The sequence below is a fragment of the Euprymna scolopes genome, chromosome 23, assembly GCF_053919585.1.
Source record: "Euprymna scolopes isolate OS-2025 chromosome 23, ASM5391958v1, whole genome shotgun sequence".
Classification (NCBI taxonomy): domain Eukaryota; kingdom Metazoa; phylum Mollusca; class Cephalopoda; order Sepiida; family Sepiolidae; genus Euprymna; species Euprymna scolopes.
In genome coordinates this window covers 56,976,608-57,003,374 of record NC_136504.1, presented here as the reverse complement: position 1 = coordinate 57,003,374, position 26,767 = coordinate 56,976,608, and the positions used below count along the sequence as shown (strand labels likewise).

The 26,767-nt window shown below is 34.3% G+C and overlaps 1 protein-coding gene across 1 annotated transcript in view; it reads right to left on the bottom strand.

The window, feature by feature from the left end:
• Positions 1 to 5,278: 5,278 nt before the first annotated feature.
• LOC145245915 (collagen alpha-6(VI) chain-like) overlaps positions 5,279 to 26,767 on the bottom strand; it is a 40,510-nt gene continuing 19,021 nt past the window's right edge. The window contains exons 6-11 of the mRNA XM_080107657.1: positions 25,996 to 26,037; positions 16,048 to 16,101; positions 14,300 to 14,347; positions 8,070 to 8,129; positions 7,528 to 7,608; positions 5,279 to 5,796 (exon numbers count right to left, since the gene is read on the bottom strand). Coding sequence (XP_079963783.1) covers positions 5,786 to 5,796; positions 7,528 to 7,608; positions 8,070 to 8,129; positions 14,300 to 14,347; positions 16,048 to 16,101; positions 25,996 to 26,037 — 296 coding nt within the window. The 3' untranslated portion in view covers positions 5,279 to 5,785. The remainder of the gene's footprint in view (positions 5,797 to 7,527; positions 7,609 to 8,069; positions 8,130 to 14,299; positions 14,348 to 16,047; positions 16,102 to 25,995; positions 26,038 to 26,767) is intronic.

Below are 26,767 nucleotides of genomic sequence, written 5' to 3'. Positions count from 1 at the left end.
TGTTTTTAATTTTTTATAGAGTAAGTTTTTTCACAGTGTGTATTTGTAAGGTGCTAAAACCAGAATCATACAAGTAAATTATTAGCCGAATCTGTATTAAGGAGTAGTAGTAGCCTCGGACAAACCCACTAGAGATGAATGAATGTACCTTTTTATTCACAACATGACATAGCATTTATCCAGTTACCAATATATATATATATATATATATATATATATATATATATATATATATATATATATATATATATATATATACAGGGTGACCCCCCCAAAAAAAAAACCTAAATAGAGGTCATCTAGAACATATGCTATAGAACGGAGAAAAAAAGGCCAAAGACCCTAGTGTTTTGATGTGATGTTTTGAATATAATAAACTAGTTATGACCAAAGTTTCATTTCATTCAGACAAAACAGTAAGAAACGGGGCCTAATTAGAGTTGGGGCCAGTTTTTTGGGTCACCCATATGTATATGTATATATATATATATATACTATAACGTTGCTGTATTTCAATAGCTTTCCCCCAACGTTTTCCATACATTTTTTTATACACAGAGTACACCACATATCAAGGTCCAGAGGCCACTCGAGGATAAGGGTAAATGGATGTACAGTTGTCAATGGGATTATAGCTTAGTAATAGTAAGTAATGGAAATTTGGTAAATTGGATTACTTAAGGGGACGGTTCATCAAGAATTTGTTTACGTTGGACTTTAAGACAAATTGTAGTCAGCTGAAAAGCAAGCAACGGAAGAGTTCCACAGGCGTGCAGTTCTAAGAAAGAAACTTTGTTCATGGAATCTACGTTCAGGTTTAGGGACAGATAAAGAGTAGGGGAAATTATTGATAGTGGTTTTGGCTAGACAAGTGTTTTTCGTGAAAGTTTGGCAAGGGGGGAACCATAGATTGGCGCTCAGATGAGCACTTGGTATGAAAACAACGATAAAGCAGAGACAGGCTCGCAACGTCTCTTCTGTGGGAAAGAGGTTGCAGGGAAGAGGAAAGGGCATCCCCTTGTGAGAAAGAGGGATAAATAAATACCTGGTCAGAGATAGGTTAGTTTGGGAATGAATGTAAAGCCGTTCATCACATGCCAACATGTAAAATAAACATTAAACAGAATATGATTGTATACAAATGTACATTTCTGCTGCTCAGTAGTGAGTCATGGTAAAAAAAAACGAGAGGGAGGGGGACATAAAGAGGAGAAAAAATGGGAGTAGACAGACCTTATACTAGTGATGGCAGACGAATTTAGGAAAACTCGTCCCGGGAAAACTCGTCTCGGGAAAACTCGTCTCCGGAAAACTCGTCTCCGGAAAACTCGTCTCGGGAAAACTCGTCCCCTTTCGCTAGGTAGGAAAACTGGTCCCGTATTGAATAAATATCGATTGAAAACACATTTTATGATCGTTCTTGAAGGAGATATTGCTTTTTAAAATAGACTATAGCCCCCCCATAATATTTTTAAAAAATATTTTTATTTGTTTAATGTTTTTTTTTTTCTACCTAACTGGCTAAGTTCTTAGTGGTTTCACTTATTTTAAAGCGTTTATTATGTTCATACAAAGTTAATTAAAAAAATTTTTGGTTCTTATTTTAACGATGTTTTTTGGAGTCATAAAAACAATAATAAAAAAACAAAACAAAAAAATTAAAAATTGGGAGCGTTACTTTTTTGTTTTGGTTTTTTAATTATGATAGTTTTTTGTTGTTATATTTTCGTTTTCTCTCATACCAAATGCAATGCACTCATGCGTTATTTAAAATTATAATTCTATCAATTATCAACATTTATTGTCGTCCCGTCAAATTTTGCAAAAATTAACTAATAAATCAAAAGCGAAATATTTTTTTTGGCACGAGAGATGCCATGTGCTAACAATCTCTCGTTAACTCATTTTTAATTTTTTAATTTTTACTTCAAAATTCTAAAATCAATCATTCAGAGAAAAAGTAATCACTAAATAAATTTATTAATCAATTTTATTGAAAACTCCGCTATCGTTTATCAAGAATCTTTTTAATTTCATTTTTTATTGGTTGTTTTTCCGAGGGAGATATAACCCCCCCCTCTCTAAATTATATTTCAAAAAATATTAAAATTTTGGTTTGTATTACTGTACACATAGATTCGAAAAATAATAAACTAGACAAAATACTGTTAGAAATTCGCTCAATATATATTACCGTGACATAGGTTGACATATATTCGGTGTTTTTTTAATAGTATTTTGTCTAGTTTATTATTTATAACACCTATTCCCGAACTTACTGTGTTTAAGAGAGAGTCGGCCGCTATTTTGAATTGTCCAATACATCGGTAAACACTGTATGTTTTTCGAGCTGAATAAACATGTTACATTGAATAAAAACACGAAAAATATATCCAGTTTGGTAGGAAAGTAACTTATCTTGCCTTTGAAAACATTTATTTGTTATATATTTGTTTTTTGACAATTTTTTCGAATCTATGTGTACAGTAATACAAACCCAAATCGATTTTACCCTTTTATAACAACAGTAAATAAGTAAATTCTTTTTATATTAATATAAAAAAATATGCGGTCTCGTTTATGAACATAATAAACGCTTTAAAATAAGTGAAACCACTAAGAACTTAGCCAGTTAGGTAGAAAACGGACACTTAGAAAATCGATTTTATTTAAAAAAAAAAAAAAAAAAAAAAAACATCAAACAAGTAAAAAAAATTTTTTTTAATATTATGGGGGGGGGGCTATAGTCTATTTAAAAAAAACAATTTCTCCTTCAAGAACGATCATAAAATGTATCAATCGATATTTATTCAATAAGGGACCAGTTTTCCTACCTAGCGAAAGGGGACGAGTTTTCCCGAGACGAGTTTTCCGGAGACGAGTTTTCCCGAGACGAGTTTTCCCGAGACGAGTTTTCCCGGGACGAGTTTTCCGGGCACCATGGCAGACATGTTCAACATTCAGACAGAAAAATGTTTACAAAAGAAAAAATGAATGTATTCGTGTCAACAACGATGACATCAGCTCATGACAAGATTTACAACGACGATAACATCATATATATATATATATATATATATATATATATATATATATATATATATATATATATATATATATTGCAATTAGGAAGGGAAGACTTTGATGATGCATGATTAAAAGTAAATTTGTATATATATATATATATATATATATATATATATATATATATATATATTGCAATTAGAAAGGGAAGACTTTTATGATGCATGATTAAAAGTAAATTTGTATATATATATAAATATATATATATCTTCTCTCCAAAAAAGTGGGAATGAAGGGGGAACAGGAGAGGTAAGAAAAAGGAATGGGGAGTCAGCTGACCGGTTTCAACCCTCGCTTTTCAAAGCTGTATCGAGGGAATTTTTAAAATAAAGAATGAAAGCGATTAAAATGGCGTTTTATTTAATTTGCGGGGAGAAAAAAAAAGTGGGAAAACGATTAAAATAAAACAACGTTATGGACGAATACCCTAGAGATTAATTCGTCCATAACGTTGTTTTAAAGGAATTTAACGTTATGTTTAATACCGGGCAACGCCAGGTACATCTGCTACTATATACAAAAGCAATTAATAGAAAGCAGTACAATGCAGAAGTGTAACAAATCAGAATAAACTGAAGCTAATTAAAACAATGGTGGATGAACCTATACAGATTTACATCTTATTAATGCATTAATATATATGCATTTTTATACTTGTAGCATTGTATTGTGTTCTTACTTGCGTCAGTATAGTCAGATGGAGTTTCCATATTGTATGATATTTCCTCAGATACGCGTTAGAATATAGTTCAGACGTGCGTGCGGTGACTGAATCTTTATAGTCAAAACCTCTTTTCAAAAATTTATCTGATTGAATATTCCAACGAAAAAAAAGTAAATAAATTAGATTTACCTTGCTTCTAAAATTGCCCGTACCATTTACAAGGAAACAAGTAAATTACACATTCAAGTTTTTTTTACCCACTTGTATGTAATTTTTTAATCGATGACAACACCCATCTATCTATCTATCTATCTATCTATCTATCTATGTCTCTCTCTCTCTCTTTATATATATATATATATATATATATATATATATATATATATATATATATATATATATATATATATATATGGGGATGTGTGTGTGTGTGGATGTGAAAACAGCGAAAGGAAAGAAATCAAACACAAGACAACAATATCAAAAGTCTGATTTTTGACCGGTTTCTCTTCGGATCAACGAACATCTTCAGTAAAAAAAAAAGATTTTAAATTTATTAAAACTTAAAAACATGAGAAAAAAGTCTCCTTTTGTTTAATCGGTTTTTCTTTTTGTATTTTTTTACACATCCGGTAATGGGCGAGAGAGAGAGAGGTATATGTAGGTATATATATGTATATATGTATATATATACATATATATATATGTATATATATACATACATATATACATATTCATACATATATATATGCATATACATATATATACATACACACACACAGATATATATATATATATATATATATATATATATATACATATACTTGGTAAAACTGGTAATTAGTAAAAACCTAAACAGAGTGCTCATTACTATTGTTAACTTACAACCATTTTTGGAAGGTCTGACGAGGCTGTTGGATCGTAAAGAGAGTGACCGAAATGCAATATTTGACTTTTAGTCCCTTATGATTTAGTTATGTGTACTTCGATGTTGTAGGTTTAGCAATTCAAAAATAGAAAATTATACCAAAAAAAAAAAAAAAAAAAACTAAACAAAAAAAAAACAACAAAAAACAGCAAATAGCTGTTACCAGCCAGTGTAAAATTTATTCTTCCACTGATTCATATATTTGTATCAGCTATATGTTTTGTTTCTATCGATGTTTCGTAATGAGTAAAATCCGGTGCCATCTTGAATACGTCGATTTTATATGAAATTTATTTGGGAAAGTGCCCGGAAATAAATGTCGTTGTTACAAAAGAGGAGTCGAGTTATTATGTGTCTTATGTTCCTTGCGAAGTAGACAGCATACAAGGTGTTGGGTCTACGTGTGTAAAGGTAACTTTACACACGTTATATAAAGCCTTAGCATCAACCCTGCAAGGATATCTGATATAATAGAGAAAATATAACAAAAAAAAAACAAAACAAAACACCATGTAATATCATTATTCGTATTTATTAGGATTCAAAATCAGGACTATCTTAATAAAAAATAATTATATATATATATATATATATATATATATATATATATATATATATATAATTGTTTCAAAATCTCAGAAATTGCTCAATACTGCTCGATCTTTTTAATATAAAACAGTATAAGTTCCATTTCAAGCAATTCAATGAAAAAACATAAACAATTATATTTCTTGAACTCAATTTGCCGCCTCAAAATCTGTTGACATTAAAATATGAAAACGAGGCCACTAATAAGAATGGCACAAGAGTTAGTAAAACTGCCAAACGGTATTTTCTTTATTACGATTCTTTGGTGAAATAATTATCGAATATGCCTTTTATACTTCGTTAATGCTTTCAAGCCAAATTAGGTAAAAAATAATGTCGTCAGTTCTTTGGCCGGTGTTAACAATCTTCCAATATAGTCCTGGTGTTATTTTGCTTCCTAAAGCAAGATTTTTTGTTTTAAACTCGAAATGACTGATTCCCGAAATACACTTTTGAATGAAGATTTTGTTAATATCATCTCATTTCGTCTTGTTCATTCACCAGTCTGTTCTCGTCTCTGTTTAATATTTAACTGAAATCAGAGAAAAAAGAAAACATTAAAATATACATTAGCATACTAGGCGATATATACAGCGTTATCAATATAGTTAAACATAATTGTAATCAATTTTATGCAGTGGAACAGCACCAAAGTAAGTGGAGATTATGTTAATTAGTATGAATATTGGTAAGGGTTACATAGTACATTTCTGGATAACCCAGCAGCAAACGGAAATAAACCCGGCTTCAGATGGCGTGATTGAATTGGGGAGGGGGGCAAGGTCAACGGTTATTCCTAAACATCTCTTGGGAATGTGGCATAGCGTATTTATGTAGCAACCTGAGGTAATTTAAAGAGTGTATACATTTTATTGGGACATCCTAAAATTGGATTCTGCATTTTTGGATTTTACCGTCATTGGATAGTTTACCTTTCACCAGACTATCCATTCACGTGAAATCACATTTTTATTCACCCTATTCCCTCTGCTTCACTTTTTGTTATCAAGTAAGATCTATGATTTACTTGTAGTTTCATCAAATACTTTTGCAAGCAAATTCCGATCCCGCATTTTGCTAAATCCTACCCTCTGATGATAAGGAAAGTATTTCTTTGAAACTCCGCGGATTAAGGATTATCCACTTATTTAGTTTTTCGTTTTTAAAATTAAATAAATTTTTAACTCATTTCAAAGTGTTTTTAACATGTTTTATTAACTATTTGTTCTTATATATATACACATATATACATATATACACATATATATGTATACATATATATATACATATATATACACATATATATACACATATATATACACATATATATACATATATATATATATACATATATATATGTATATATATATAAGGATTAATTATGTAAAAACTATATGCTACATAACGTCAAGGGTGTGAATTCCATAAAAAAAACGTTGATTTAATTCGAATAAAATAAAATACACATCAACTGTTTTTTCTTTTCTTCTTTTTTTTGCCATGATGTAAACTTCGAAAAAGAAAAGCGCACTTGATTTTCAAAATACAACCGCTGAGATATAACGCGCGGCTCTTTACAAACAGACTTTTCTTTCTCCAAGTTTCCATCATGAGAAAAAAAGAAGAAAAGCAAAAAAACAAAACAAAAAAAACCCCGAAAAAACAACATACTGAAGATGGAGTTTAGCTCCGAAATATATTTATGTTATAAATTTAACAATAAGTAAAATATTTGTTTATTTTCCTAATATTACGTTGTGATTTGGCTTTCAAGCGCACTTGATGCGTATTTTATGTTATTATATGTGACATATTTCACAGATGTACCATGGTTTCATTGCAGTGATTATACCCAATTAAGTGCGTCAGGGGATATTTTTGTTAGTGTCTTTTGTGGCGTGTCCATTTTCTGTATAATGCCCTCACAATACTTCGAAATATTTAATAACCTTTGCATTCAATAAAAATAAAATCTCATGCCAATCAGCTAGTCATTAATATTTTCAGTATAATTAATTTTTGATATATTTATGATAAAAAGAATAAAATTAAATATTTACATGAGAATGAATTAGAAGTAAAAAGCTGTTATGTCGCTATTTATATTTACACGTGTTCTAATTTTCGAGCTCATACAACTATGAAAGAAATACTGATGTAATATAATACGCGACAACAAACAAAGAAGGTTTTCGCATCCTATGGGCTGACTTTTATTTAGAAAGAAATTTTAAAAAATTCACCACAGAAAACTGCGACTTACTTATTTGGTGATCAACATAAGTATTATAACCATAAATGTGGCTGACATCACCATGGTAACATTTTCGGCAGCATTTTAATCCTGGAAAACAAAACACGAACAATCAACTTCTTTATCCCGTTAGAAAATGTTACATACAACAGATACCTAGGTCGTTCCGAAAGTAATGCATCCTATTTCATTTAACTAAAATGAAAAGTTGAAGAGCTACAAGACGAAAGTAGTACCATAAAACAGGCGACCGTTTGTGCCACAGAATTTATTTTTTTTCTCCATAGTCATCGTCATTCTCAATGCACTTTTGTAACAATGCGATGGTGGCTGTTCATGGCCGTCCGGAGCTCACTTTGTCACTTGCATCTCTGTCACCACTCTGAAATCAGCGAACCCATCTCTTACCTATGCTGACATCATTTGCATTCCAGCTACTTGTCAAAGTACATGTTTTCTAAAGTTGGCCTACCCGACGAGCTAGTATTTTAATAAAATCACACAAATTCTCATGAAATAAATTAAAATAAAAAAGAGCAGAATATAATTACCATCTCCGCACTTCTTGTATGCTGGGAATTCATAACAGATTCTGTTTCCCATGCAAGCAACTGAAATAGATATTAATACATAAGTCATAAGAAATATTCTGAAAAAAAAAAATCCATAAAAAAAACCCTGAATATATGTAAAATATCACGGGGAAGGGGTTGCCAGTTTATTGTGTATACGTTTTTTAAGGCTATCTTAGAAACTGAGTGATATGTCAAATAATTCATATTATTATATAATAAATTCGATCAGTAACTTTGGTTTTGATAACTCGTATCATACAGGCAATCGGAAGAGCTACCCCCATCCCACAAACAGTCATAATACTTCATCCTGGCACCCACAGCATCGGGAACTTACTATAAAAAATTTTCCGATATTCAACACCAAAACTATTTACCGGAAAAGAAAACTGACATATATTATTGGTTCACCGACTTAGTTTTTTATTGGAATTTCTTGAGATGAGTAATTTGTGTATTTATTTATTTGCGGACTGTTATCCTCATCTTCATAGTTTTTGTTTCACCACGTTTCGACCAATTCATCCTCTGACCTTCTTCAGGTGATTAACCGCCACGGGATAGGGATGTTGAGTCTCGTAACTCTATCCACAGCAATTACTGCCTTCCATAGTTGTTATTGTCTCATCACGTTCTGGCCAACTAAACCTCTGGCCGGATTTGGGTAGGATTGAAACCGCTATTTTCAGACTATGTTCACCTCGAACTGTAGAAATTCAACGCTTCTATCTACTGCGCCACGGACACAATCAAGGTTGGATTTTATGGTCTAAGTTTTCGTTCTTATCTGGTCTTCACCAGCAACTACAACTATGAAGATGAGGATAACACTCCAAAAATAAATGAATACACAAATCTGACATCTATTTGATATAGCCCCAACCCAAACCCCAAAGCAAAGATAATGGAAACTTTTGCATACACCTTGCTGTGATTATGTAGACCGATTCGGGATACTGAAGCGAACATGGCTGCAACATGTTTTATCCTGTCTCTCATAAATCCCCATTTACATTATGGTGCCAGCCTGTGCGATAGTTAACCAGAGTATAAAAATGCTGCACGACCTCGTGTGCTTTCGGCATATATATATATATATATATATATATATATATATATATATATATATATATATATATATATATATATATATATATATATATATATATATATATATATATATATATATATATATATATATATATATATATATATAATGTATATATATATATATATATAATGTGTATATATATATATATATATATATATATATATATATATATATATATATGAGATATTTGTAATATTGAGGGAACTGTTAGGCACATGTGTTTCGAGAAAAAAATAACCAGCAGCCCCTTGTAAGTGTGAATGTTATGAAATATAATGAATTCATCGCCAAAGACACACACACACACACATACATACATACATACATACATACATACATACATACATACGTGGGTATAATAAAATTCTTGACTTTTTTCCTTTTTTTTTTAAAAGAAACTTCGCCACTGATGATCTGGGGAAAAAGTATTGTGCGAATTCGTCTGGTCCAAATTCCATCAAATGATGCTTATGACGATAATGATGCTAATGATGTTACAAAGCACTTGGTAATTTGATCAATATCATTCATTAAGTTCTTTTTCAGTCACCCTCCACTCTATAATAAAGACCAAGATGTATCTATTTGTATGTACTTCCATTCCATCACACTAAATTTAGCGAGTGAAACACGTGATATTTCTAAGTCCTTATGTGAAACCATTTTACGTGTTGAGGGAAAGCGAGAAAGCAAATTGCAAGTCAGGTCAGCTCTCACCGCTTGAAATAAATTCGGAAAGAAATCCTCCATGTTATGAAAAAATTTCAACGGTTGGTGTTTTGTTCTAAAAAAATGCGAGTGTAAACAATAGTGGAAAATGATTATTTTCCCGCCGTTTTTAACAGAGCATGTACGCTTGTATTTGTATATTTCTTCAACGTCTCTGCTACTTTCCGTCCGTATTTCTGGCCTTTGTGTTTCATCTTGGAAACTGTCCATAGATTAATGTCCAACACTGAAATGAATAAATAAAACAGAATTAACAGAAATCCACAATTTAAAAAATTTGAAAAAAAACAAAAACAAAAATAACAAAAACAATAAACGAAAACAAAAATAAAACATTTTTTTAAAATTTAAATAATGAAACAATGAATAAAACAGAAAACTAATTTTGAAATGGGAGTGTGCATTTTTTCTGTTCTCCTCTTTAAACCCTCTTTTACACAAAAGACCTTTTGCTAGCCTCACTCAGCTGTATCATTATGTTTATGGTATGCAGCAAGAACCTGTCTGGCAACAGACACAGCAAATAACCTCCCTCGCCTATGCTCACATGGTGTGTTTATAAATAAAAATGCAACAAGTCGTCGTAAACGAGAGCAAAAGCAATAATGTTTCAGCAATGTTCCTGTTGGACATTTTGGCAAAAAATATTCACAAATCAACAAGACAACTGTATTAGTTGGAGTACTCTTTATTTGCTGTTATATTCATACTATTTTGGCCGATGTAACCTCAGACCTTCTTCAAGTGTATCTTTTCTAACTTAGTAACCTAATAGTTCTTTTTTGTGTATCTTTGAAGTGTGTGACCACAGAACGGTACCATAAATTCTTATGCAATCTATTACATTATGGCCGGGAAGCGGGACAGTACTACTGTCAAAGGAAAAGTAATGCGTCCCTTATCTCTCCTGGTCTCTGGGAAACCTTTGGGCATGGTTCAGAACCCATTTACCCCCTCCCCGTACTCGTCTCGATCAGGATAAGGTGAGGTCATGAAAAGCAGGTGATTGATGTAATACGGAAGTAAACAGAAATAATTCTGGTTTCATATTTCTGTGTGCTGAGCAGACGATCCCTCTGGGTACAATGGTCAGGAAAATCGCCCAGTATGAGCACTGCTCGGGCAGAAAGAAACTGCAAATAAAGCTATGGCAATACATCAAACTCTTTATTCAGGAAACACCATGAATAGGGTTCTAAATCAGAACATCATGGATGTAGGGATGAGAAGCATGGAATTAATGAATGCCTCGAGGGAGATAGATAGATGAAAAGCTTTAGCCGTCAACACCTGTACCAGACAGGACAAAACTTGATGATTGCATTATTGTTGTTTTTGACATTTTTCTCGTTACAAAAAACAAACAAAAAAAACAAAAACAAAACAAAAACAAAAAAAACTTCATACATTATATATCCCTCCATAACTTAAATCAAAATAACTCAATGAAATTAAACGAATAATTAAAAACCAAAATAAAATTAACTACATATAAAAAACCTCTTTAACGACACGACAAAATTGCTCCTGACGATGATTAATGATCGAAAGCGCTAAGGAAAATAGCCGAACAAATAATTACTCTGCAACCTAATAGAGAACTTAGCAACAGAAACGAAAAAGAAGAAGAAAGAAAACCCTGTCATATTTGACTCCCCCTCTCACTCTCTCTCTCTCTCTCTATCTCTCTCTCTCTCTCTCTCTCTCTCTATATATATATATATATATATATATATATATATATATGCATGCGAAAGTGTTATAAATCTAATTTCTTTACACTGAAACGTTTAGAATAAAAGGACGAATATTTTAAATTTAGTTTTCGATAAATAGATTATTTTAATTGAAAGCAGAAAGAAATTATGCCACTATCATATAATGTAAAACATAATTGTCGAGTTTAGTTGTGTGTTCAAATGCAACACATTTTGTATTGGTAGTTTCGTAATTTTGAAAATGGCGTTCATCGCATTTTGCACTCGAACTCTTCAAATACTAGTTGTTTGGAATTTTTTTTACGAAGAATAAATTCCCCTACATCTCTTAGACCACTCTTTAATGCTAGAAGAGACCAGGAAAGTGTTATTCTATGCAGCTTTGGAGTTCAGTCGAGCATCTGCTATAAAAGTGATTTAAATATAAAGGATAAGCTATCCTTTAAAAGGCCACAGATATTTAATTAACTTTTATAGTAGACTAGAGGGGTACCCGGCGTTGCCCGGTTTTTAGAGGCGTGTGTGTGTGTGTGTTTGCGGAGAAGGTAAAATGATTACAAAGCGAAGTAATAACCCTGTTTAAATATTTGGTATTTTTTTAGATTAGGTCTACCTCCACAATTTTCTTTTAAATGACGACTTATATAGGTTTTCGACTATGCTGAATACTGAAATCGCATTGAGATTTTGCCGAAAGAAGTAGTTATTGAGATATAAAATTTTTTTTATGCATTGTATTCTTTGGTGGCCATCTTTGTTACGCGCGTAGATTTGTTTATGGCGCGCGCACGCGCGTAATACAGACGGCCGCCAAAGAATACAATGCATAATACAACTTTTTATATCTCGATAACTACTTATTTCTGCAAAATTTCAATGCGATGTCCGTATTCAGCATAGTAAAAAACCTATAAGCGTCGTCATTTAAAAGAAAATTGTGGAGGTGGACATAATCTAAAAATTTACCAAATATTATAAAAAAAAAGCTAAAACTTCTAAAAAAAAACAAAAAAAAACGAACGTTCCAGCGGTGCCCAAGTGTTTCAAAAACAAAACAAAAAAAAGTTTGAGGGAGGAGAGGTCCGAACTCGAATACTTGAGGCGAAAGCGAAATAAAGAAAGGTTATGAATAAACTAAAAAGTGAATTAGGTCAAATATCAATCCCGCAGTCAAGTTTGTTTTGGTTTAGTGTCGCAACATGTCGTCCCCATAAAAAATAGGGGTGTCCATATGAAAGCAATTGCAACCCCATTGATCAAAAGCTGATTGCTTTCTGGACATTCCGGCGCGAAAGCCGAGAACACGCTGTTTGAATTTAGTTTCACTTTATTTATACTAAAAAGTCGGACAAACAGGCGACACAGCGAAATAGCGCAATTTTTTATGGTCGATGTAAATAAATCTACACCCGACACGCGTTCCCAAATCCTAGATATCTAGGAGGTATACAAATACTTCTAAGCGATAGTAACCCACCCCCCGAAAATTGCGGCGAAAAAAGCCTTTGCGAGACATACATAAAATTATCACACACATTTTGCCTTTTATATATATAGATGGTCGACTGAGCCCCAATCTCTTGTCCATGCCACTCCATAAAATATTCACAAAAAACAAACAAAAAAAAATCGTCAAACTACAACTACAGCAAAAATTTCCTTTCTTATGTACTTAAAACTAAATCAAAACTTCCATGAACAAAGTTTCTTCGCAGGACCTTTCCACCCGTTGAATATATCACGCGGTTGTCTTCCAACTGACTTCAGCATAGACGTTTTCAAGTCTAATGTTGACAAATTCTTTTCGAGCTGCCGACTTGAATAATAAATTCCATCCATTGTTTTCAATGCTATTAAGATGTTGTTCACCGTAATTATTAACTTATTAACTTTTATTTTCGAGTGGCTTTTTGGTCTTGATAAGAGGTGACTCACTAATAAAAACTAGTATGGACGATTAGTCTAGAACAATTCTTCAAATAATAGGAGGATTCTAAATTGAAATTTCTGACCATGCGGATCTCTAACACTCGAGTGCGTCCATGATGCTTTTAAGACAACTAGACATTTTAGTCCGTTTAAACTGGGGAAAAGTTATAGCCCGTTGACTAAGAATGACTGCTTTGTGCCGAGCTAATGGTTGAATATGGTTTTATTTGTGTTCAATTTTACATTTAATACTATTTCAGCGAGATCGGTCCAGTAGTTTTCGATAAAACTTCTAGAGTAAATGTGGTATTGTTACGACAAATATCTATTAGCCCCTTTAAAACCTAACCGTACATCAAACGGATATCATGATGCTTAGTTCACAGCACCTTATCATAATAAAGATCTGTACAAAAACTCAGCCAGATCAGCATAGTAGTTTCCAAGAGCAAGTGGAACGGACAGACAAACAGATAGACAGACAGGCTAAAAGAAATATAATATAGATAATATAGATGTTAGAGAGGATAAACAATGCATGTAATTTGCTATTTAGAAAACCGTCTTGTAGATCCGTCTACTTAAATAATGAATTTCTCAGTTCGTTTCCAGTCCTATTAGTGTAATTAATCATCAGTTGATAATCTTATGAACCATTATCTTTGAGTTGTTTTTGGACCTTGATAAGCGATGTAAAAAAATCGTGGCACTTACCTCACCTTCCAATTTTATTGGTCTCCTGCACATTCCACGACAGCAGAGTTGACCTACAAATAGACATAAAATCGGCACAAGAATAAATTTGGATTTGCTACCTAACTATGTAATCTTGTATTACATGAAAATATTAGCGGGATCCATGGAAATTATCCTTCGTATATAATATATTCATGCAAGGTAAGCTGTCAAAAATGACCCCCCCCCCAAAAAAAAACGTAAAAAAAAGAAAACTCATAAAAACTACGGAAACGGTCGAAGGACAGCCTGAAGGTCTCTTTCAAGCAGTTTAATTTGTATACGAACCCGTGGGAAAACGTAGCCCAAGTCATAAAGAGGCTACAATTGCTGAATCTGCATGCATTAAAAAACGTGAGAGGATACGTACTATAAATAAACAAATAATAGATAAATCAGCACGTTAGCTACAGAATACATGTCTTACATGCAGGAGAATCTTGAGAGCTCGAATCGAACTGACAAATTATCTCCGGAAAAATTGCATCATCATGGTCATCTTCGCAGGCGATGGACGAACGTTATGATTTCTGCAGTGCTTAGAAATATTTCCATTCTACAGATGTCCGGCACGAACGCAGACCTCGCGATATTATTACACCATCTTTTATCAAACAGAAGCATACTTTTCTAAGTATTCCGATCAATGTAATTTCAAAATATATCTGATTATGGTTGTATATCGCCAAAACCCTTGTGAATTTTTGTGAGATATTTCCATTGTATGGACGTCCTGTGCAAACGCAGATCCCACAATATTATTGAATTTTTTTTTGGGGGGGGGGCCAGAACATAAAGTAAACTTTGTATATTAGCTCAAAGGGCGATCAACTATTTAGTTTGAGCCTAACGTTCGATACAAAAGCTTCTTCAGATTAAACAAGTGAAGCATGCATGGTGCCCTGTGAGTGCACAGAGAACGAAGCTTAAAAAATGCCCCCCCCTCCGTTTAGCCCCCAAAGTCTCCAGAGGACATCAAATCCAGGTTAAAATGAACAAACGGTGCAGTTTTAGGCCTTATCATATGTAAATTTGAGTTCTGCACAATGCAAAAAAAAAAAAAAAAAAAAGAAATGACTAAGTCCATCATTTGCCCCCCCCACACACACATTTAACCCCAAAAGTCCCCAAGGCCTTAAAATATTTAAATTTGGGTTCAGCACCATGAAAAACTACTAAATAGAGATAGACAGAAAATTTGGACAAATATGGTAAAATATTCCCAAAAATAGAGTGTTTTTATTAGCCCTAAAAAAGCCCCTGGGGCACACCCAAGAGTTATCACGAAGTATAGATAAACAAAATTATATAGAAATCAGTTAGTTACAACATTTTAGAAAGTTTTATAAAAATCCAAGGCATCTTTTTTTTTTTAATAAGCACAATGTTAGTCATTTTATCACGAAAGGCATCACTAGGGGTGAGGGCAACCGGAGTTTTCCCGGGAAATCCGGTCTGTTACTTTTTTACTCGCATAATGTTTAATGTTTGTGCAAAATTTCCAAAAATTCCAAGGCGTAGTTATTGAGAAAGGTGCGGACAGACGAACGGACGAGGGTGAATTTTAGGTCCGCCCTCCTTTTGTGGGGGACCAATAAACATTCGTAAAATGTGAACCGATAGAAAGTGGACAAAGGCAACTAGTACTTAATGATCTGATGATTGTCGGTTGACAGAGTGTATGTGTCTTCCCGATGGTTTAATATAACTGTTGCAAGTTACTTTTACTTACCACGTCGGCAATCTTTATCCTTCTTGCATGGCCTGTAGCGGAGTCTTCTTACATCTAAGGATATAAAAGAGATAGTTTTAGAAAATTCTCCTGTTTTAGATAAAAAAAAAGTTACATGATGGTATTTTTAACAGTAAAATAAAATTGTGATAATTCAACCCATTGACAACAATACACCAGTTTTTAATGATTTAAATGAATGAATTTGGGGCGATTGGATAGAAAGAGAAAACAATGGTGTTGTTGTTGAGCAGAAAAATACCTTCTGTTTAGTTTGGTAATAATAAACAGGCAGTAGAATAAGCCCCGACTGGAAGTCAGCAAAAAACGGTGTTAGACCAAAATAGGTTCTGGATATAAAATACTTTTCGTTACTTCCGGTTTAGGTTAAAAATAAAAATAAAAAATAAATAAAAAGAAAATAAAACAATGCAAAACAAAAGCATTCAAACAGTTTCTACGACTTTTTTTTTCGGAAGAATTAGTATTTTAAGTCTTTTCTTTTTACGAATATAATTTCATTTTTAATCATAAAATATTTAGTAAAATTGTTTTAGATTAAAATATTTAACATTATTTAATTTATTTAGGAGATATAAGATAAAAAATGTAAACATTTTGTTTACAAAAAAGAATTACTAAGGGAGATCGTTTGATATTATTTCGAAAATATCATAAAATGTTTTCTTTTTTTAATAATAGAAATATTTAATAAAATTGTTAATAATAAAAATATTTAATACAGTTGATTTTAAAGAGAAATTCTACGACTTTTTAAAAAGCATAAATCTAATTAATGACGCCATCTCCTTAGCAATAATCCTACTGACGTATGTCCGACGCAAGAGAAACTATCGGAAGTAACGACTGAAATTACTTATGAAGTTTGATTATTATATGTTTTAATTAAAATCAATTTCATTAATTATTTTAATTAAAACCAGTTCTCCAAATTATACAATAAATATATGTTTATATAAGCATACATATAAAATTATTGAAATAAAAACAAATGAAATTATTTAAATCAAAATAACAAAATTTTAAACATTACAAAAAAAAACAAACAAAAAAAAAAACAAACAAAAAAAAACAAACAAAAAAAAAAGCAAACCAAAATACGTATACAATACATAATAAAAACGAAGGAACTGATTTGCCGTGTCACAGCTTCCGCTAGCGCTCCGCAGAAAATTAGAAAGTACGTTATCTGATTATAACCCGCTTTTAAATATATAAAAATATATTTAAAGAACAAGTTTTCCGAAACCAACAAATCATATAAACTATTTGAAAACTTAGTTTTAATAAAAGAGCTTAAATTAAAAAAAAAAAAAAAATGAGGACGTAAAAGGAAATATTTTGTATACGAAACATATTTTGGCTGAACACCGTTTTCGCTATTCCGTTATGGCGATTTTTTTTTACAAACGAGTCACCACTTATCAAGCCCCAAATGCCACTCGAGGATAAGGGTTAATGATTTTACAGTGGCCAAGGGAACCTATCCTACTAATCGTTAGTAGTGGAAATTTGGTAAAATGGATTCCTTAAGGGGATGGCTAATGAAGAATTTGTTGAAGTTGGACTTGTAGAAAACCATATTGTAGTCAGTTAACGGAACAGAGTTCCACAGGCGTGCAGTTCAAAGAAAGAAGTTTTGTTCTGGAATCTATGATTAGGGTTAGGTGCATATAAAGAGTGGGGAAAATTAGTGATAGTGGTTTCAACTAGAGTGTTTTTCGTGAAAGTCAGGACAGGGGGAACCATAGATGTGAGCTTAGACGAACACTTGCCATGAAAATAACGATAACGCAGAGATAGGATCGCAACGTCTCTTCTGTGGGAAAAAGGTTGCAGGGAAGAGAATTAAATCACTAATAATAAATACGAACGCGGCATGAATTAAAATATATTTAAGCGTATCTTACGACGGGGCAAGCATAGACGCCCACCGACAGTTATAAAGAGAGAGAGAGAGAGAGAGAGAGAGAGAGAGAGAGAGAGAGAGAGAGAGAGAGATTGAAGCCTACTAAATGGATTCTTCTTCTGAAATCCAGTAAGACTAAGAGAGAGAGAGAGAGAGAGAGAGAGAGAGAGAGAGAGAGAGAGAGGGGGTGAGGGAGAAATCAAGTGTTAACACCATGATTTTTACGATCTTTGACTGAATGAATATGAAACAAAAGAGATAATATAATTTTGAATATTAATGATTAACCTTTATTAATCAGTTTGATTACGAATGTCATAAGTATCTGCTCTTCAGATGCTGCACTTCTCAGTGGAGGAGAAATCCTTCACGACTGAGACAATTTTTAGTTTTTGTTACTTTTCTCCATGTTAAAAAGGACCCTGGTGTCTAACTCTGTCCCGTGGGGAGGCATTGTAAATAGGAACAGTACTAGTTAACTACATTTATTTAGTCTGTTATAAAATTTAACAGTAATTAATCATTTTCTTATAAATAATTGCGAAAATATTTACCGGTAAATTACGCATTTAACAATGGCGATTAGCTCAAGTAAGCCCAGACAGACAGTCACACACACACACACACACACACACACACACACACACACACACACACACACACACACATGTCAAATATATACGGTGATCTACTGAACCAGGTCAAGAAAGGCATAAAGTACAAACGCAGGGGTCATCAGTAAAAAGAGTGATATTGTATCATGAAATTGCAAGGCCTCATACAGCGGCCGTAAATGTGAAGACCAATAACGAAAGTATATATATCTAAAATATAAACGGCTATACGTCTGTCTGTCTGTCTATCGGTCTATCTGTTTGTCTGTCTCTCTGTCTTCTCCGAAACTAAAAGTCGTAGAGTAGCGTTAGAGGTCTAAAATGATTGGATTTTTTACGGGCCGTTCTTTTATGGGTCTTCAGCCGGTTAAACGTGTTTTAAAGGGGTAAAAAAATGGGTCCAAATTGAAAAAAATCGTTAAACATGTACATTCATTCATCGGCTTATATGCATGTTTCGTTAGTACAGTGGTAACGTTATCAACTTTGAATGCTACAGTTTCGGTTTCAATTCTAGCTAATGCCACCTAAATACCTTTTTTTTTGCTATTGAAATCACAATACTATAATAATATATACGAAATCTGGACAAACTAAAATATTATATTTAAGCGTATTTTACGCCCTGGCAAAGCCGGGCGTACCCTGCTTACACACACACACACACAAACACACACACACACACATATATATATATATACATATATATATACATATATATATATAGACTAGCATCTCGTCAGCGTACCTCGGTCATAAAATAAGCATAAATATATTTAATTTACGCAGTTTTTGCATTTATTCTTATTAGAGCCAATTCACTACTGACTTTTATATTGTATCCAACTTATTGTTCTGAATAGATTGTTTTCAATATAGTAAAAAACAGAAAGAAACTGAGTAATACGCATGCGAGTATTATGTTTTTTTCTAAACAGATCACTTCTTATAAGTAAAAAATACTCGACTCAAGAGCGAAACCAAAACCTAAAGACGATAACGATTAGGCCAGCTTCCTAGGTCTTTAAAAAATCTTTTCAAACCTACTATTCTTAACACAAGAACGCTGTCATGTAAACGATTTAGGCATGCGCAGTCGTGAAACAGCTGACAAACTAATAAAAATCCAATGACACCCCTCCAAGTACAATTTTTTCAATTTTGACGAATTAGCCGCTGTCTTTTCCGGATGAAAACTGATTAAAAAGTTTTCAACATGTCTAAATACTTTATATATCAAGTTTCCAAGTCTATAGATGAAAACTTCGTTGAGTATATAAGTTGAGTTATCCTCACACACACATTCATACTTTTTTCGAATAATTTGTTAAAAAATTATTGATGGAGATGCAGTTGAACATCAGTCATTAGTATATATATATATATATATATATATATATATATATATATATATATATATATATGATTAGTTTTTTTTGGAAAAAGAAATCCATCAGAGTGCTCAATTAAAAGGAAAATCCAAAATGTAAGAGCGTATTTAGATTTTGTGTACAGAAAGTTGTTAGATGAGACAAATCATTGGTACCGTCGGTTTCAAACCCGATAATATGGACCGTTTAAGGTATACTTATCAAGCTCTCTTAAGCCAATATTCGTCTCCTATCGAATATTGGCCGAAGAGAGCTTGATAAGGATACCTTAAACGGTCCTTATAGTTTGAAACTGACGGTGCCAATGATTTTTCTCATCTAACAACTTTCTCTACACTATATATATATATATATATATATGTGTATATATATATATATATATATATATATATATATATATATATATATATATATATACATATATATGCACGTGCACTCATGGACAGTAGTCTGAATCTCACAGTATTAATGCTGGTATCCTTCAGGGTTCTATGCTTGACCCAACTCTCTTTCTGATGCTCATCAATGAAATGCCAAATCACATTCTTAGATCATTCATAGACATTTATGCAGACAACACTACCATCTATGGCAACATCTCAACGGCCGGGAACGACCAAGACCTCTCTGATTCTCTCGCCTCTGATCTTGAGCACGTGGTGCAACGAGGAAAAAGGTGGCTGGTTAATTTTAATGTATCGAAACCCAAGCTTCTCTCTTTCCATCATCAACGCTCTGATCCTTGTCTAACCTCAATTGCAATGAACGGCTCTCGTCTTGAAGATGCTCCATGTTTAGACAAGCTTCTTGGTCTGACCTTCACTCCTGATCTGAAAAATGGTTGGATGATTCTACAGCTCCAGTGAATATCTCACTGCCAATGCAATCTTCTACCTGTATGAGAGCCAAGTACGTCCTCGGATGGAGTACTATTGCCACATCTGGGCAGGAACTGCTTGGAGCACCCTATCTTGTATTGACAGAGTTCAAAACCGACTTCGTAATCTAGTAGGTGATAATCTTTTTTTTTCTCTGTAATCTCTCAGAAGAGATGCTGCGGCTTGTCTCTGCTCTGTCGTTATTTTCACGACTAGTGTAAGATTGAGTTCCAATCTATGGTTCCCTCCGCGCCCAAATCGTTATCAACCCCACCCTTTCTATCGGTGCCTAAACTTAAACGTAGATTCCATAAACAAAGCTTCTTTCTTAGAACTACTTGCCTATGGAACTCTATTCCGCTGGTCTGCTTTCCAGCTGGCTATAATATTTTCGTCTTCAAGTCCAACGTAAACAAGTTTTTATTAAACCATCGTCTTAAATAACCTAATTATACCAAATTTCCACTATTAGCAATTACTACGCTATAATCTCAATGACTATCGTACACACATTAACCCTTATCCTCGAGTGACATCCGGGGCTTCACGTTTGGTGACTCCTTTGTAAAAATAAAAACAAACACCGAACTACTTATATGCCTGCGTATATGGTAGCAAATATCAAGTTAAGTAAGATTGTTTGTACATACGATTACTTGTTAATAGATTTCTTGAGTGATTACTGAAAAGAAAGAAAAGAATAAATAAAAATAAAGCGAGAAATGTATACATAAATAGATTTCAAAAATTCATACGGAACATGCATGGTTAATTATTAGTTCGTTATGTCATTATCGTGTTGACCGATCGGTTGTCGTTAGATCAAAGAAGCTATGTGACCTTTATCCTGATCAGTACTAAATGGGTGCTTATTTCGGAATACCAGACGCTGTATGTAGGAAGGCTCTCTGCGTATTCCGGCAGTATTTCCAGTCGTCTTGGACTTCTTCTTGCTACTAGATTCAAGCAATGCCGTTTCATGAAAGTTGTGATTAGGAATAGCGCAACGTGCTTCAGGAGTCCTAACTCTTTGGTAGCGCTTAGAGCGGCTGCTCCATCAACAGTTGTATAAGATCGGGATGTTTGTAGTGCCATGTCGCGCATGGAAAGGGACCTTGCACTCATCCCCGATGGGCTTTCCTGAGGCCACAGTCCTAGTTGAAGAAAGGTCAGCTAATGGTCTACTTGTGTTGCATGTCTGATACACTGCATAACCTCTTGTTCAGCCCCCCTTACCTAACTGAGACTCTTTAAAAATATGATGACAGTACAATAAAAAATAAGCTTAAACCAGGCCTTGGGACAAACAAATCTAACTTGCCTCCTTCCTTGAGGCTTGCATTCACTAACAATTTAGAACTAATTTATCTGATGTTGAAGCATTTCTCCTAACAAATACCCCGGATATCTTAGCACTAAGCGAAACTAACCTACTCTCCTCTATCCTCTCTAACTACTTTAACATGCCTGGCTATCCCACTCTGCCGTAAGGACTCTGACAGACATATTCACGGACTTGGAGTTTACATTCGTAACACCCTCCTCCTGACTAAAGAAACAAACCTAGAAACGGACGATCAAGCTTTTATATGCTTTAGACTAAACATACAACATAACATTAGCTACTTTTATTTTCTCTACCGCTCTCCCTCGACCCAGGACTGCACCATAATAAACAAAGTCTCTGACAGCATAGACACAGCACTCTCCCTCGACACTAGCGCACAAGTACATGTATTTGGTGACTTTAATGTTCACCACAAAAACTGGCTTGGATTCTCTACTCACACAGATGCAGCGGGTAGCGCAACAACACATAGCTTTGCTATATCTCACTCCTTATCACAAATGGTTACGTTTCCAACCAGTTTCCCTGACCAGCAAGAACAACACGCATCACTTCTAGATCTGTTTCTGACCACAGTTCCCGAGGATTGTATAACAAATGTTGACATCCCACTCGGGAATGCTGATCATGCAGTGATAATGGCCAAAATTGCCCTAAACTCTAGACCCAAAACTGAAGAGCCAGTGCTAAAAAAACGAGATATTATAAAAAGGCTGACTGGGAAGCCATCAGAGATCTTATCAGAGATACCCCATGGGGAAATATTTTTTCTCTTCCTGCTGGACTGCGCAAACGAGACCACTGAATGGTTCAAAACAGCAATGGAAGCACATGTTCCCATGCGGAAATTTTATAGCAATCCCCACTTTCCCCAATGGTTTACTTTTATTTGCGCGACTGCAATTGCTCAAAGGCAGCATGCATACCACAGATTTAACCGACATAAGTCCAGTTCAAACAGACATAAGTATATAGAAGCTAGAAGTAACGTTAAGAAAGAAATAGCGATAGCTAAGAGAGAATTTACTGAAACCACTAAAAAACGCATCGAAGCACAAATATTAGGAACTCGTGACTTCTGGAAAATCTACAACAGTGTAGTAAATAATGGGCAATCTACAATTCCCCCACTAACCAACAATCACGAGGTTGTCTGCTCAGCAACCGACAAGGCTAGTATGCTTGCCAGCCGGTTTGCTTCAAACTCCACATTGGACCCTTCCAACCACCCCCTGCCTGACTTTCCTTTGCAGACAGACGCCACGCTAGACGTTCTAATAATCATCCCTGCTCAGGTACATGCTATCATAAAAAATCTTGGCACTTCAAAAGGATGTGGACCTGATCTCATCCCAGCTGTGCTATTAAAAAAGTGCTTAGCCAAAGTATCTCCAGTTCTCTTCAAACTCTACAACAAATGCCTTAATGAATCATGCTTTCCGGGCTATTGGAAAACTGCTTCTGTGGTACCAGTATTCAAGATTTCTGGCGAAAGAACTGACCCAGCAAATTATCGCCTCATTAGCCTCCTCCCACGTTTCGCTCAAATATTTGAGACCATAATTAACCATGCTCTAGTCCGCCACCTTACAGATGCCAAACTTCTGACTGACAAACAATATGGATTTAGACAAGCCCGTTCCACAGCAGACATCCTCACTGTAATCTCTGAACGTATATACCATTCACTGGACAAAGCGGGGGAGGGCAGAGCGGTAGCTCTATATATATCTAAGGCTTTTGACAGGGTATGGCATGAGGGTCTCATCAGGAAAATTAAATCATACGGTATCACTGGTAGAATATTCAACATAATTAAATCCTTCTTAGATAAGAGAAAAATCCAGGTTGTCCTCGACGGTCATACATCTAAACAGTGTGATATAAATACGGGAGTGCCTCAGGGGTCTATCCTTCGACCTCTATTGTTCCTAATATTTATTAATGACCTCCCCGACCAAACTGCCTCTGAGATGGGTATATATGCTGATGACACCACACTCTATAACAGGCATGACAGGAAAACAAATGAACACATAACTAAAGAAATGGCAAAAACACTAGAGGATGACCTCCAATCTGTAGTGGAATGGGGACAAAAATGGATGGTCACATTCAATGCTGCCAAGACTAAACTGGTTTCCTTCAATAATTACAAGAAACCTTCTCTGCCACCAATAGCAATGGCCAGTGACTCCCTGTCTGAGAGTACGTCTTTCAAACTACTTGGCCTAACGTTCACAGGAAACATGTGTTGGAACAATTATATTGAAAACATTGCCAGGGCCGCTGCGAGGAAGGTAGGCTCTCTCTACCGTGCTAGAAAACTACTGACACCTGAAAGTATCCTGTACCTCTATAAGGCAACCATTCGCCCATGTATGGAGTATTGCTGTCACATTTGGGCTGGTGCATCTGCTGCTAGTCTCTCGCTCCTAGACAAAGTTCAAAAGAGAGTCACCAACCCGATAGGCCCTGAAATGGACTCTAGCTTCAGCCTCTGTTCCATTGACGAAACGTTGCATTCCTCTGCCTGTTCTACAAGTATTTTAATGGTGAATGCTCTGACGAACTGTAGATACTTGTGCCCCCACGACGTAGACACCCTCGACAAACCCAACCGGCAGCTAAATCCCACCGTCACACAGTAGAGATCCCTAGACGTAAAATATCTTTCTACTCTAGTAGTTTCTTCCCCAGAACCGCTAGACTCTGGAATTCCATTCTAGGTCCCTGCTTCCCCAACTGTACTGACATGCAGAAGTTCAAGTGTAACGTAAACCGACATCTTGCTTCCCAAATCCCAACATAGTGCCCCTGTAGTTGCTGACCCCGATAGTAGCCCCCTACACCACAGTGGCAATGGGCCTTGTTTAGAGTGAAAACGTAAAAAAATATATACATATACACTCGCAGCGAGCATCAACTGTTTTTATTTAATTTTTTGTTTACATCATCGTGGCTACGTTATATCCCGGACATCTCCAAACTTATAGATTGAATGGGTTGAGAACACCATATAAAATATTAAATAATTGTTTTTTATTTTTTTATTTGCAAGGGGAAAAGAACCGAAACAATAATATTTCATGACTATTAGCAAAAATATGCCCCTTCCCCAGCGACATTTTTCTGCCAATGTATATGACGACTAAACTACACTAATTTCCAAAATGAGGAGATAATGACTGGGAGGATGGTATCATAATCACAGAACACTACTCTATCAAAAAAAAAAAAAAAAGCGGAGAGGTAATAACTTGGAATATAGTATTATAAGGAACGTACATATACATCGCTGACCCCCGAAACGCGGAGGTAATACTTGGGAAGATGACGTCATTGTTATTTAAATGCAACTTTAGAACATCAGTGCATCACAAATACAACAGGAACACAATGAATATTGTAAATATTTAGTAACATAGACCTTCTGCATTGGACAGTCAGCAATCTTTTGGGCATTCATTAAATTAGCCCGCGGCAATACTCTAGTTAAAAGAGCGTCCGACTTTTCCTTAATTTTTGTCCAAAGTTCTTCGGGGTATCATGACAGCAAAATAGGTTCTAAACGATTTCTCTACAAAAAAGGGAGATAATGTCTCGAGGATGACATCATGACAGCGAAAGAGATGCTGCACGACTCCACCCCGAAATAAACATTGAAAGATATTTTTTGAATGGATTAGCGAATGTAATATTCATTTACTTCAATCGTTTTCTGCACAGTAAAACAATTACTACTTTGTAATTATAGCATGCTAACATGGATGAGTGCTTACCTTACAGAGTTTTGAATGGCAACATCCTTTAAAGCACTCTGTCTTTGCTGAAAGATAAAGAAGGACAAACATGTTCAATAAAATATACGCAGAGTTTATATAAAACTAAAAATGTGTATATATTCATATATGTCTGTGGGTGAGAATATATGTACGTACAGTATCGCCAAAAAGAAACTGCACATCTGTCATTTTTCCAATAAACACACATTTAAGCTAAATTAAATGTAACTGCTTAAACAACCTATGCCTCATTTGATTCGCCGTTTATTCCTTTATAATTTTATCTGTTCATATTTGACTTTTAATTAATGTAAAAGAATAACTTAAAATTGAGAAACAAAAAAAAAGAAAAAAAACAAACTATAATTTATCTGTTCATATTTGGAACATAGTAATCTTCTAGAATATAAATCTCACCTGTCTGTTTAAATGTATACATGTATGTCTGCCTAAAACTTTCGACAGAAGGGACATATTTTCACGAGATCAGTATAGTTTTGAAACTCGACCTTGTGGACGACAAATATCCAAAAATTAGCCTAAGGCATTAATTTCTTCACCCGCAACTTGGCACTTTTCTACAAGGAGGGTTGCTTTTTTCACCGATATTTTCGAAAGTCATCCCCTCTTTTCAATTGACTAGCTTTAATTAAAGCCTTCGCCACATTCGGTTTGGCGATGGACGTAACGGCAAAGACGTCACGTTTTTTCACTTTTTTCTTCACGATACGGGTTCTAGCCTGCTAGCCTACTACCACTGTTTTTTTTTTTGCT